The 13,994-nt window shown below is 50.7% G+C and overlaps 1 protein-coding gene across 1 annotated transcript in view; it reads left to right on the top strand.

The window, feature by feature from the left end:
- Tyw1 (tRNA-yW synthesizing protein 1 homolog) overlaps window positions 1-13,994 on the top strand; it is an 86,257-nt gene that overhangs the window by 28,906 nt on the left and 43,357 nt on the right. Inside the window, exons 10-12 of the mRNA NM_001107137.1 lie at window positions 2,089-2,207; window positions 4,548-4,657; window positions 13,012-13,189. Coding sequence (NP_001100607.1) covers window positions 2,089-2,207; window positions 4,548-4,657; window positions 13,012-13,189 — 407 coding nt within the window. The remainder of the gene's footprint in view (window positions 1-2,088; window positions 2,208-4,547; window positions 4,658-13,011; window positions 13,190-13,994) is intronic.

The following is a 13,994-nucleotide window of genomic DNA, read 5'->3' as shown; positions in this document are numbered from 1 at the left end:
TGGGCATCTTCTTCTGGGCAGTTTGGGGTTCTGTAGCCAGGAAGCATGGCTCTGAGGTGTGCTAGGGAAGGAGGTGGTGAGAGGGAGGCAGCCGTCGGGCATGGGGAGCATCAGAGAAGCGGGACGTCTCATGTCCTCTACCTGAAAGGAGATGGCGACAGAGACCAGCGCCAGCTGCCTCAGCCTCACAGAAAGGCATTGCCTCCTTAGCCTCAAGTCTTTCCTTTGAAGGGGAGCCCCAGCAACTGAGTTAGGCAGGCCCAGTTCTCCTGGCAAAGGGCACTGGCATCCCCACTAACAGCAAATAGGCCATGTGGTCTTCCATCTAGAAGGGCCTGGAACTGCCTCCCAGTCAGGAGATACCAGACAACCAATTTCAGTGAGAAGAGATCATTTCCCTACAAGAACCTGGCCTGAGAAATGCTCTCCTTCCTTGCTGGCCTGACGTTTTCTTTCCCAATTGTACCATGTAGCAGTACCATGGTAACTAGGTGGCTCTTGCACTCAGGGCAGCCCCTTTGTCCCTGTGAGGCCAGAAGTTTCCTTTCTGTAGAGGACACAGGTCAGAGGAAGCCTTGCTATAGAAGCAGCCCAGGCTGAGAAGTCTACTGGCTTGACACTCTTGTCTTCCAGTGAACCGGCAAAGGCCAGGGGCCATTCAAGGTAAAGTACTCTGTAATGGCTAGGGAAGACCAATTACTGTGGAAAGCCAAGCGCTGGACCTGTTCTCCAGCTCAGCAAAAAATGCTTGCTGAGAGGGGTGTGGGGGTGGGGTGTAGATCAGTGGTTCTCAACCTTCCTAGCGCTGCAACCCTTTAATACAGCTCCTCATGTTGTAATGACCCCCAAACATAACATTTGGTTTTTTGTTGCTACTTCATAACTGTAATTTTGCTGCTGTTATGAATCTTTTTTTTTTTTTTTTTGGTTCTTTTTTTTCGGAGCTGGGGATCGAACCCAGGGCCTTGCGCTTCCTAGGCAAGCGCTCTACCACTGAGCTAAATCCCCAACCCTGCTGTTATGAATCTTAATGTAAATATCTGATATGCAGGATAGCTCATAGGTGGCCCCTGTTAGGTCACGACCCACGGGTTGAGAACTACTGGTCTAGACTCTCCTCACTGACAGAATGCTTAGGACACTGTAGAAAATTTATTTGTCACAGCAAGGACTTGAGAAAGTCATAACTCGGAGAGCAGAAGATAACCTGCTGCTGTCAACAGGATTGAACTGGGTGAATGCTTTGCGTAGCTACAGCAATCAGCCATCTGTGAGCTTCCCACAAATGAGGGAATAAAATGGCCAGTAAAGAGCAGGGCTCAGAACACAACCGAGAAGCCCAATACAGCAGAGACACAGACTCACAGATAAAACGACTTCCCGAGGGCTCAGCCGTCGGGCAGGGGTGGCAGCCTCTGTACTCTGACCCCAGCAGATCGATGGCACAGTTTGCACCCAGGGCCAGTCAATAGGATTTACCCAGTCTGAACTACAGAAATCAAAGTAGATTATACAGAAAACAGACAGAGCTCAAAAGAGTGGGGCCTCGGGGATTCGTGGACTAATGAGATACCCAGTCAGCGTCTCCGACATTGAAGTATCAGGACGCACATGGGGGAGAGTGGGACTGAAGCAGCCTGGTCACATACTGCTGACTGCGGAGACACACGCTGGGAAGAGTACAGACGGAACTTAGTCATCAGTGTGTGGAGGTCTGAGGACAGTTTGGAGGTGTCCGTTCACTTGTGGGTCCCAAGGGTCAAACTCAGGTCAGCCAGTGCTTTTACCCACTGTCATCCTCCTCCCTACGATGCTGTCTTAAAAAACGATGCCGGGGGGCTGGAGAGATGGCTCAGAGGGCGAAGGGCTTGCCCTGTAAGCCTAGAGACCCGAGTTCAGTCTCTGGGACCCACATAAGGGTGGCAGAAAGAGTCAATTCCAGAAAGTTGTCTCGAGACCTTCATACGCCTGCCTGAGCCTGCGCTCACACATCTCATGCACAGTGATGAGAAACAAGAAAAGTAAAGCTTGCAAGCCAACAGTGCCTAGCCGTTGAGCTTCTGTTCTTCTGTTTCCTGATTGTCACAGTCCATGCTGCGGGGGCGAGGAGGTTGCTACAAGCACACATTCTACGGCATCGAGAGCCATCGCTGCATGGAGGCCACCCCGAGCTTGGCATGTGCGAACAAGTGTGTCTTCTGCTGGCGGTAAGTGGAGAAGCATGGTGTGGTGACCAGTGCCGAGCACTGCCCGGGGAGTGTCGGACTCACGTGCTGTGTGGACCAAGCTCCAGCAAAGTTTTTTTTTGTTTTTTTTTTTTTTTCGGAGCTGGGGATCGAACCCAGGGCCTTGCGCTTGCTAGGCAAGCGCTCTACCACTGAGCCAAATCCCCAACCCCTCCAGCAAAGTTTTAAGAAGAGTGTCAGCCTACATAGCCCTGTCATGAGTGTGTTAACTGAGTTAGTGTCTTAGATTTCATTGCTGTGACCAGACACCATGACCAAGGCAACGCTTATTAAGGACAACATGTAATTGGGGCTGGCTTACAGGTTCAGAGGTTCAGTCCATTATCATCAAGGCAGGAGCATGGCAGTGTCCAGGCAGGCATGGTGCAGGAGGAGCTGAGAGTCCTACTTGAGGCAGTTAGGAGGGGACTGTCCTCCGTAGGCTTCTCTGAGGAGGAGGCTCTCTTCCCTCCTGGGTGGAGCTTGAACACTAGGAGTCCTTAAAGCCCACTCCCACAGTGACACATTTCCTCCAACAAGGCCACGTCTCCTACTAGTGTCGCTCCCTGTGGGCCAAGCATTCAAACTCATGAGTCTATGGGGGCCAAACCTATTCAGATCACTACAATTAGTGTTTAAAATTTTAACTGGGATCTGGCGAATAGCTCAGTGGTTAAGAGCACTCGCTGATCTTGGGACTGAGTTTAGCTCCCAATTCCCAACATCAGGCAGTTCACGATTGCCTGAATCTCCAGCTCCACAGGGATCTGATGCCCTCTTCTGGCCTCTGGGGTCATCTGCACATATATTTGTATAACCACATATAGATAAACACAGGGGAAAAAATGTCAGAGCTGGAAGCAATGAGGCCCGTACATGTTACACATTCCAAGGGACCCTATTCCAATAGCCAAAGAATAAGAAGGGCTGTGGATGTGGCTTAGTTGGTAGAGTGCTTGCGTCTAATGCGTGAAACCCTGGCTTCCATTCCCAACACTACGTGAACCACATATAGTGGTCTGCACCGTAATTCCTGCCTGAGACTGCCAGACTGGAGGATTAGACGTTAAAGGCTATCCTCGACTACATGGGGAATTTGAGGGCAGCCTGGGCTACATGGGAGCCTGTCTCAAAACAAAAGACTGGAGTATAGGAAGAGAAGCCACACCCACTGTCCTTGAGAAGATGAGTGCTTGATGTAGGCTGAGCGCTTCTGCTCTTCTCGTGTGGTTTGGGAATCATCAGTTCACAGTGGAAATGCGCTGGCCACAGGTCGCTGTAAATTTGTGTCTGTATTCAGTTAACATGGCTGAAAGCAGGAAGAAGGAGCTAGAGAGGTGGCTCGGCAGTTAGAAGCTTTTATTCCTTTTCAGAGGTCCAGGGAAGCCAATGCTTCTTCTGGGCCCCTTGAGTACCTGAACATAGGTGCACACATACCCACAGATAGGTAATATGGTATTTTTTTTTTTAAATTGGGTTCATTTGTTTGGTCAACCAATACCTGGAGTTGACTCTGAGCCAAGAGCCCAGCAGACTGCTGATGGACCTCTCTGCCCATCTCTGCTGTGTGCCATGACTCCCGCAGGGAGAATCCTCTGAACAGGGTGAAAAGCTCTCAGGGAGAACTTTCCCTCGGGATGGAGACCCTCCAACTCCAAAGACCAGACCGAGACACCACAGGATGCAATCAGCAAGAGGATTTGGTTTATTGTCCGGATACACAGGCACAGGCACCTGCGGGCGCTTCAGTCACTCGGGGGACTGGCGCGCCCCACGGAACCAAGGATGGGCTTTTATAGGATTTTGGGGAGCAGAAGCAAGCATACAGAAGCAGATGCATGGTTACAGGGATATAATTGGTGGATTCTAATATGGCAAGGGTTTAGCCCGGGGGCAAGTTTCCTAGCTACCTTCCTGAAACATAACGACTGACTCGGCCCCCCCAAGGGTTCAGCCCGGGGGCAAGTTTCTTAGCTACCTTCTTGGAACATAACGACTGACTCGGCCCCCCACCAGGGTGTGGGACCTCTCCCGGGGCTTTTCTCATTGTCAGGTGTTCAACTGCAGTCGTCCTGTTGCCAGGCCTTCAACCAAACACATCCTGCTTGGCAGCCGCTTTGTACTCAGTGTTTTAACCTTTTTCTGAACCAGTCATCTTAAGTACAGCCTTGTAAAATGGCGTTACTGCTGCTAAGCTGGGGTCTTTCAAGGGGAGCGTTGTCCGGACAGCAACTCTCACCTTGTACTTGTTGGACAGGCCGGTCACAGTAGACGCTGGGATGTCATAACGGAAGGCCTTAGCACTCTGTACTGTGTTTACAGGCACCATACGAATCCTGTGGGCACGGAGTGGCGGTGGAAGATGGACCAGCCGGAATTGATCTTGAAGGAAGCCATTGAGAACCATCGGAACATGATTAAACAGTTCAAAGGTATTTGCCTGCTTCTTGATTTCCCTTGTTACGAGACAAGGTCTTATCAGATCAGGCTGGCCTTGAACTTGTCTTGTAGTGGAGGATGGCCTTGGACTTGTAGCCCCTTGAGTACCAGCATTCCAGGTGTATATCACTCCACGTGGCCTTAGGCTGTGGTGGGGATGGAGGCCAGGGCTTCAGGCATGCCTACACGCTAGGCGCGCAATCCACTAGCTGAGCCACGCCCTCTCTGAAAAGAAATGCTAATACCCGTCAACACAGCCTGAATCACAGTGAAGGAAAAATGGCCTTGATAGGTATAATTTTCCCCTACCTTTTTAAAATGTCTTTTTTAAAAAGATGTATTCATTTATTATATATAAGTACATTGTAGCTGTCTTCAGATACATCAGAAGAGGGCATCGGATCTCTTTACAGATGGTTGTGAGCCACCATGTGGTTGCTGGGAATTGAACTCAGGACCCCTGGAAGAGTAGTCGGGTGCTCTTAACTGCTGAGCCATCTCTCCAGCCCTTCCCCGCTACCTTTTAATAAGGGTTTAACTCTCCTCTAGCCCACCACCCAGCAGAGGTAGTAGAAGAGAAAAGCTATTAGGATACGGGGCAAGTGGACCTGTTAAGCAATAGTTCTTTGGGGGCAAGCTTGGTCTTCTTGGGCAGCAGTTCAGTCCCGTAGCAAACACCAAATATGATTCAGCTGCTACAGACCAGTCCCCTGGGCAGGCAGACCCCAGGCTTGAACCAGCAGCTACAGTCCAGTTCTTTTAGCAAGCAGACACCAAGCAGCTCTGGTTCAGTCCTGAAGAAACCAGCAGGCTCGCCAACTGTCCTCAGGTGAGGCCGCAAGCTGCCGCAGTTCTTGGGCGAGCCTCTCTCAGTGGCAGCGTTAACACAAGTTGAGCTCAACAACACTATGTAAGATGAACCATATGTGTGTTAGCAAGGCACGGAGCAAACCAGACCAAGGCTCGGTGCTCCTCTCCCGCTGTCTGTGGGGTTGTGATTATACTCCTTCATCACGGGTCCTTTCATGTGTCTGCTTCAGGAAAACAGCCTTTCACATGTCTGCTTTAGCAAGACATCCAGTTTTCACTGTGTGCCCCAGCAAAACTTCATTTGACATCACTGACTTTCCAAAGACAGCTGGCAGAGCGGATCCATGAGAGATGAGACAGTTTGTTTGGATCAGAGTGACGCAGTAGCAGTGTTGGTTCAAGCTTAGCGAGTCAGACCCTGAGTAGTGTATTTTAGGCATATTTAAGCACAGTACAGGTTGGGAAAAAATGTTTCCTGGTAACAATTGGCTCAATCTGTGTGCACAACCAAGCTGCAGGAGTGGCCGTACGGAAACTTAGTGAAGTGCAGGTGACTTCTTCCGTAAACATGGAGCCCGTAGACTAGCTGAGGAACCAGGCTCACGGTTAGCAAGCTCACGAGATGGGTCTAGGGACGATCTGGTGTGGCCTGGCCACCGGATGATTGACACAGATGTCACCGGGCTGTTAACCACGTCTGTTCCCAACCTTCTGGGTGGAAAACAGGCTAAACAGCTCTCCCTTTGAAGAGTCAATGGTGTGTTTAACATTCCTGGTGTCTCCAGTGCTTTTCCGTGAGTTCAGGGACCTCCATGCCTCCTGCACTGCTGCGAATCCCTGTGTGGAAGCAGAACTATGGGCCTTTTAGCTTTTATATTTCCATTATATGGAAGAATTAAAACTCCAGCCAAAGCTTAGCACCTGCTGGGAGGTGCACTGAGTCGAAGCCTCTCCTGGAGACGTCTTGCCATTGTTCCTAAATGCCTTTGCTGTTGCTTCTTGGAGGGCATGAGGTGGCTTTGTGAAGGGACCCGAAGCTTCGGTCTGTAGAGAGATGGGCTCAGCAGTTTAGAGAATGTGCTACAAAAGTTCTGTTCCCAGCACCCACTTCAGGTGGCTTTCAACCATGTCACCACAGCTCTGGGGACCTGGCGCTCTCTGCAGGCACTAACTACACTCATGTCACATACCTCTTCTCTCCCAGACACCCACCATACTCATAGTGAAAGATAAAAATAAGGTACCGTGGGGGCTCAGGCCTTTAATCCCAGCACCCAGGAGGTAGAGGCAGGTGGATCTCTGAATTTAAAGGCCAGGCTGGTCTACATAGGGAGTCCTTGCTTAAAAAACCAAAATGGCTTTATATATATGTGTGTGTTAGGGGGAGTTGGCGGGGAAAGGGTTAATGGATAAATGTCCCCATGAAAAGTGCGGTGCTCATAATAAAATGCCTTCACGTGGCCCACAGTGATGCAGCAAAACTCTGTCCTTCAGTTCCTAGTTTTCCAGTTCAGTTCTGCCGAATACATAGATTTGGCTTCACTGGGAGCTCTGGCTCCAGACTTTACCGTGAGTCAGAACCATCTGCGGCTGCTCAAACAGCAATTGCTGCTCCTTCCCCGAGAGGAAGTCTAGCGGGCTGAGACCTGTGAATGTGCAGCTCTCTCTCTTCTCGTTCTTTTCCTTTCTCTTCTTTCTGGTTTTGGGATGAGGGTCTTGCTGTGTAGCTCGGGCTGTCCTTGAACTGTCCCTCCTACTTCAGTCTCCTGAGGCCTGGAGTGACAGGGGTGGGCCACCATGACTGGCGAATGTGTGCCTCTCATGGATTCCAGGAGTCTGCACTGCTGAACTTGGGTGCACAGTTGAGAGCCTGCTGTAGACAGAGGGATGAACTCGAGACATGCTGGTTTCATATAGCGACAGTACTGTGCACATTGGTAAATTGGCCTGTAGGTTGGAGCCCACTGAGGTGGCTCTAGAAGCAGGGCTGCAGGTGCCCCACCCCCTCTCCAGTGTTTCAGACGAAGCTCTTTCCTAAGGTCGATGACAAGTGAAGTTGATGGAGCGGCATCAGGATAGATTTATTGGTCGGGTGTCTCTCTGCATTGTCGTCATCCCAGCAGGAGACTGTGGCAGAGGGTGGTGAGTTCGAGACCTTTTTTCATAAAACTGAAAATAGAGGTGGGTGGGAGGGGACGGGGACAGAGAGAGAACGAGAGGGAGAGCATCTGTTAGTGCCATTTAGGCATATACAGAATCCGTTGGCATTTCTATGTGGTAACCAGAAATGCTTAGAAACAGTTCTAATTCTTCCTCTTCCTCTTTTTCCTTCCCCTCCCCATCTTCTCCTTCTCCTTCATAAATTGCAAAGTATACGGATGTCCATTCTTGAAGCCCTTTTCCGCTTAGCTGCTGCACTGCACCTCCAGCCTGGCTTGTCTTTAGAGGCGCAGTCACTTCAGTGACTGTGGTCCAGGCAGAGAGCACCTGCCTGGCCTGTGTGCGAGGCCTTGGCGTCTATCCCTAGACCACATAAACCAGGCATGGTGGTACACACTTGTAATCCCAGCCCTTGGGAAGGGGAAGGCAGTAGGATCAGGAGTTCAAGGCAAGCCTGGGCTACAAGTGGTCCCATCTCTAACAAAACAAACAAATAAACAAACAAACAAAAACAAAAAATAAAAAAAAACCGCCAAACCTCCCAGCCAACCAAGAGCAAAAGGAATGCCCTTTGTTCCCTAGAGCAGGGTGGCTCCCTCAGCGCAGCACTCTGCTTTGGAGGACAGGACGGACCATGGGTCTTTTCCCCATTGTCTCTGGTTTTCTTTTTTTTTTTTTTTTTTTTTTTTGGTTCTTTTTTTCGGAGCTGGGGACCGAACCCAGGGCCTTGTGTCTCTGGTTTTCTAACAACTAGGCATACTGCCTAGCCTACAGCCGGTGTCGAAGATGCTCGCTGATTTCTCTTCCAAATGTCTTCCTCTGCGCTCTCAGTTCAGCAGGCAATCAGCTCCCCCACCCCACCCCCGGCCCCCATCGTTAAGGTGGTTTTCTTCTCCCGATGTCTCCTTTATACACAAGCGCAGTTAACTGTGTATTGGTGATCGGAAGTAGGCCAGAAATTCAATGCAATCTTTGCCTGTACTCTGCCCCCCCTCCACCCCCACCCCCACCCTGGCAGGCACGCACAGTCTGAGAGCATCAGCCCTGGGGAACCAAGGGGTGACTGCATTGTTAAGAATGCCGTGCGTGGGTCTCAAAGACGCAATTGAAATAGACATTTGCTGCTAGCCTTTCTGTTCATACTCAGAGCAGACACACAAACGGCTTGCCGAAGGCTGTGTCAGAGAGTGGCGTGGAGGTGTGGAAACACCTGTGACTTGTATGCTCTTTCTCTCCTTTATGTGGGCGGGTGTTTGGCCTGCATGTATGTATGTGCACCATGTATGTGCCTGGTGCCCACCAGGGCCAGTAAAGAGTGTCAGATCACCTGGAACTGGAGTCCCAGGGTTTTGAGCTGTCAGGTGGGCGCTCAGGCCAAACCCGGCACCTTTGCAAGAGCAGCAAGTGTTCCTAACCTCTGAGCCATCTCTCCAGGCCCTGTTCAGATTCAAGGTTCAGAGCAAGGGGTAGGGGACGGCGAAACGAAAACCCGATGTTGGACAAGGTTGGGGACCTGAGTTCAGCTTCCAGAACCCACATAAGAGGTCTGGGCATGGTGGCACGCGCATGCTGAGGAGACAGGCAGATGGATTCCCCAGGGCTCCCTGCCAGCCAGCTTTGCTTCCTTGGTGAACTACAGGCTGACGAGAGACCCAGTTTCAACAAGATGGGTGGTACCTGAGGAATAAGGAGGTTGTCCTCTGGTCTCTCCACTGGGCATGCCCTGCACCAATACAAACACAAGCACACACCTGACCCTGTGACGTCGTCATCAAACCTGTGTCACGGCTGTCACTCTCAGCTGTGGGCCTGTATCATTATGAGAGTCAAGAAAGGAATGTTTCATATTTGACAAGCCCCCACTTCCGATGTGGACTACTTGAGCCAGGCATGTTGAGGCTCACCCACAGTCCTGGTACTCAGGAGGCTGAGGCAGGAGACTAGTAGGTTCTAGGACATCCTGGGCTACATAGTTTGAAGCCATCTTGGATTTCACAGAGAGACCTTGCCTCAAGCCACAAAAAAGAAATAAGGACGTCGTATATGGACCAGAGCATCATTCATCGTGTGCATGCGCCATTTGGTTTACTAAATGTTAGGCTAAACCCCCAAGCTCTGCTTTCTTTGCGTCTTCCTGTGAGATAAAGTTCGCTCCTCAGTGTGTCTGATGACTGTTCTTGTGATGATTCAAAGGGAGGAAGCTGCCCAGGATGAGGGAAGTGGCCCAGAAGTTGCTTAGCAACGATGAAACCAGGAAGGAAAACTGGAAAGGGTTAAGATGTTGTGAATTGGATTGTATTCGTGGACATATGCTCGTGCATGTGTGGTGTGTATGCTTGTGTTGTGTTTGTGCTTGTTTGTATGTATCTGTACTCTGTGTGTGTGTGTGTGTGTGTGTGTCTGTCTGTCTGTCTGTGTCTGTGCTGATTCCTGAAGCTGTCTCTTTAGAGCCACATTTGAGCGTTGCTTATCCATTTAGCTGTCCGACAGACGGTTCAGCTTCTTTTCTGACTTTGAATACTCGATGTACTTTTCCTTCTGCGGTCCTCTCCCAGGGGCATCCGTTGGTTATTTTGTTGGGTTCATTGCTTGTTTTGTCTCTGTCGTTCAGGCCGTACACTCGGAACGTCTCCCTGGAACACCATATTCTCCCATGCACATATCCAATCAGCAGAAAGCCCTGCTGGTGACTCCTTCCAGAAGGCCTCAGCTGGAGCCCGCCTCACACTAGCTGCATCCCCAGTCCCTCCACAGTCACCATCTTGCTCTGTCACCAGCAAGCCTTCATTTTTACTTATTTATCTGTGCGTGCGCACGGGGAGGGGGAGGGGATCGCATCAAAGTCTTATGTGGTCCAAGCTGGCCCCCCACTCAGCCTGTAGCTGAGGATAACCTTAAACTTGTGTTTCTTCTCCCTCCTCCTCCTGGGTGCTAAGGTTACAGGAACGCACCCCAGGTCTGCTAGGCAAGCACGGCCAACTGAGCCGCATCGCCCGTCCCTAATTTAGTCCTTGTTCATGTTCTACTTCTCTTCTCATCATGTTAAACCCTAGGGGAGGAGAAGGCAGGAGCCCTGCCCCAGGATGCCAGCCTGACCCCGTAGTAGAGTTAGAAGTTGAGCCTTGTGCTCTGTCCCTACCCCCCCCCCCCCCAGGTCTAGCCATCGTACTCTCGTCCCACATTCAGAGTTGGAGGCTGATTTTGCAGTTCAGGGTAAACCCACCCCTCTCTTCTGCCGCTCATGGGGAATTTAAAGCTAACCAGGACTGTTAGGCAGAGTGCTAGGTTGTCTTGGCAACACAGACTGAGTTTAAGGATCAAGTTTTATTTAAAACTTGGAATTTGAGTTAAATCTTAGATTTCGATAACGCAAGGAAAAACTCAGGACTACTGATGGGAAATGCACATGCCCTGTGTCAGGCACACAAAAGATGTCACTCTTAGACTTTTCACTGCTTCCTGGTCGTTAGGTGGGGGTGGAGGGAGCGGCTGTGGTTTACTTGCATGTTTTTATTTCCAAGTGCATTTTAAGTTGTTCTTGCTGCGTGATAGTGTCATTACTCACTGATTGTGTGTGTGTGTGTGCGCGCGCGCGCGCGTGTACGTGTGCGTGTGTGTGAAGCCCAGGCGACAACTATGTTTGTTTGTTGGAAGGAGACTGAGGGGGTTTCAGGAGCATGTGGAGTGGGGTGGGGTGGCGTGGGGCGGGGCGAGGCGGGGCGGGGCGGGGCGAGGCGGGGCGGGGCGGGGCGAGGCGGGGCGGGGCGGGGCGAGGCGGGGCGGGGCGGGGCGGGGTGTTCGGCTCTCCCAGCAGCATCTGCCCACTCACGCCTGACTGCTCACTCCCACTGCCTGTCCAAGCTTGGACACTCACGGGCAGGCTGGGTTGTTTCTCCTCAGGCTCTGCCCACCCCGAGTGCGTTTCCTTGTTTTGAGACAGGGTCTGTCCACGGCCTGGAACTTAGCAAGTAGGCCGCCTGACAGAGTCCTAGGCACTTACTTGACCGTCTCTGCCTTCCCAGCACTACCTGAGGAGCTGCCACCCCACACCCTGTTGTTGTTGTTTGAGACAGGGTCTCACCGTGTAGCCCTGGCTGCTCTTGGATGCACCATGTTGACCGGGCTGGCCTCGAACTCACAGAAATCTACCTGCCTCTGCCTCCTGAGTACTGGGATTAAAGGCTTGGACAATGTCCCTGGCTTTTTAAAAACAGGGATCCTGAGGAGCATTTTATTGACCGAGCCACTTCCCCATCTCATACTTAGCTGATTGTGATGTTCAGTAAGCTAGGATCAAGGTGTTATTATAATAGCTAGTTCTTAGTGAAAGACTCTCATAGGAAAAGAACATTTTTTTTTTTTTTGAGACTGGGTCTTACTAGTTAGACCAGGCTGGCTTTGAACTCATAGAGACCTACCTGCTGCTGCCTCCTGAGTGTCATGGGAATCTTTACATTTATTTTTGAGTTTAAACCTAACAAAAATTCTTTGAGGTAGATACTATTCACTCTGTGTGTGTGTGTGTGTGTGTGTGTGTGTGTATGTGTGTATGTACATGTGTGCGCATGTGCAAAAAGATCAAAGCAGGATGCTGGATGTCCTGCCCTGTAATTGCCCCTCCCCCATTCTTTTAGACAGGGTCTCTCACAGTCCCTACCAATCCTCCTGTGTCTACTCCCATTGGTGCTTAGGGTTATAGAAGTTTGCATGGCCAAGCCCAGCTTCATATCTGCGTGCTGAGATCTGAACCCAGGTCCTTAAAGCTTGTGAAAGCAAGACCTTTTGCCCACTACACCGTCTCTCCAGCTCCACAATCAAGTTTCAGGGCCAAAGAGATGGCTTCGTGGTTAAGAGCATTTGCTGTGGGGTTGGGGATTTAGCTCAGTGGTAGAGCGCTTGCCTAGGAAGCGCAAGGCCCTGGGTTCGGTCCCCAGCTCCGAAAAAAGAACCAAAAAAAAAAAAAAAAGAGCATTTGCTGTTCTTAGAGAGGACCTGGGATCTGTTCCCAGCACCCCCAGGGCAGCTCACTGTCTGTTAACTCCAGCTCCAGTCAATCTGATGCCCTTTCTGGTCTTCTTGGGCACTGCACGAATGTGGTACCCATACCCATAAAATAAACATTTTTTAAAAAGAAGAGAATTAAGTTTTAAGGTGGGTGTGGTGGCTCACCTCTGTAATCTCAGCGGTGGGGGGGGGGGGCTGAGACAGGAGGATTACTGAGAGTTCCAGGCCAGCTAAAACTGGTCACAGAGTGAGCTCCTGTTTAAAATAAAATAAAATGATTTCCCCCTGAAACCAAGGCATCGTTAGTGGTCATGGAAGCAGTGCTCTCCGTCCGGCTTGTGTCTCGCTCTGACGTTCTTCCCTCGTCTCCCAGGCGTGCCAGGGCTCAAGGCCGAGCGCTTCGAAGAGGGGATGGAGGTCAAGCACTGTGCGCTGTCACTCGTGGGTGAGCCAATAATGTACCCAGAGATCAACAGGCTTTTGAAGCTGCTCCACCAGCACGGGATCTCCACTTTCCTTGTCACCAATGCACAGTTCCCTGAGGAAATCAGGTAAGGCTGCAGAGTGACCGCCCTCCAGGGCAGCTGTTGTCTTGTGGACAGTGAACAGTGGACGGCAGGCCTGACTCTGGGCCAGAGGTCACTGTTTAGCTGAGGCTGGCCACCACCTGGGCCCTGGGGACTAGCCTCAGGTCACTGGTCTAAGCTTGCCTTTACCTGCTGAATGATCTTACTCGCCCTGTGTGATCTCACTCAGAAATGTCAAATCAGAATGTGTCATCACGGTGTCCACACAGGCTTGGACTTTATGACAGTGTAGGTTGGGTTTAAGGTTGTAGTCCAACATATTCTCTTTTCCCATCATTCTTTTTTTTCTAAACAGTTTTTTCCTAAAGATTTATTTATCATATATACTGTAGCTGTCTCAGACACACCAGGAGAGGGCATCGGATCCGATTACAGATGATTGCGAGCCACCATGTGGTTGCTGGGATTTGAACTCAGGACCTCTGGAAGAGCAGTCAGTGTCCTTAACCACTGAGCCATATCTCCAGCCCCCTTTTCCATCATTCTAAATAGTGATGGAGTTCAGACACAGGAGTTATGGCATAGCATTCCTTAAAATGATGTTGATTCTATGAGTATGTGTGCCTGCTTTTTTGTATATGTACCATGCACGTTGAAGCATCCTCAGAGGCCGGAAGAGGGTACTGGTGGTCATGAGCCATTTGATATACGTGCTGGGAACCACCCCAGGTCCTCTGCAAGAGCACAAGTGCTCTTAACTGCTGAGCCATCTCCCCTGTCCCTACTTGGCCTTCTTTATTTATATGTTATATGCAGAGGGAGAGGAAGG

This window comes from Rattus norvegicus, chromosome 12 (genome assembly GCF_036323735.1).
Source record: "Rattus norvegicus strain BN/NHsdMcwi chromosome 12, GRCr8, whole genome shotgun sequence".
Taxonomy (NCBI): Eukaryota; Metazoa; Chordata; class Mammalia; order Rodentia; family Muridae; genus Rattus; species Rattus norvegicus.
Note: the sequence above shows the minus strand (reverse complement) of the source record. Positions and strands in the feature narration are given on the sequence as shown.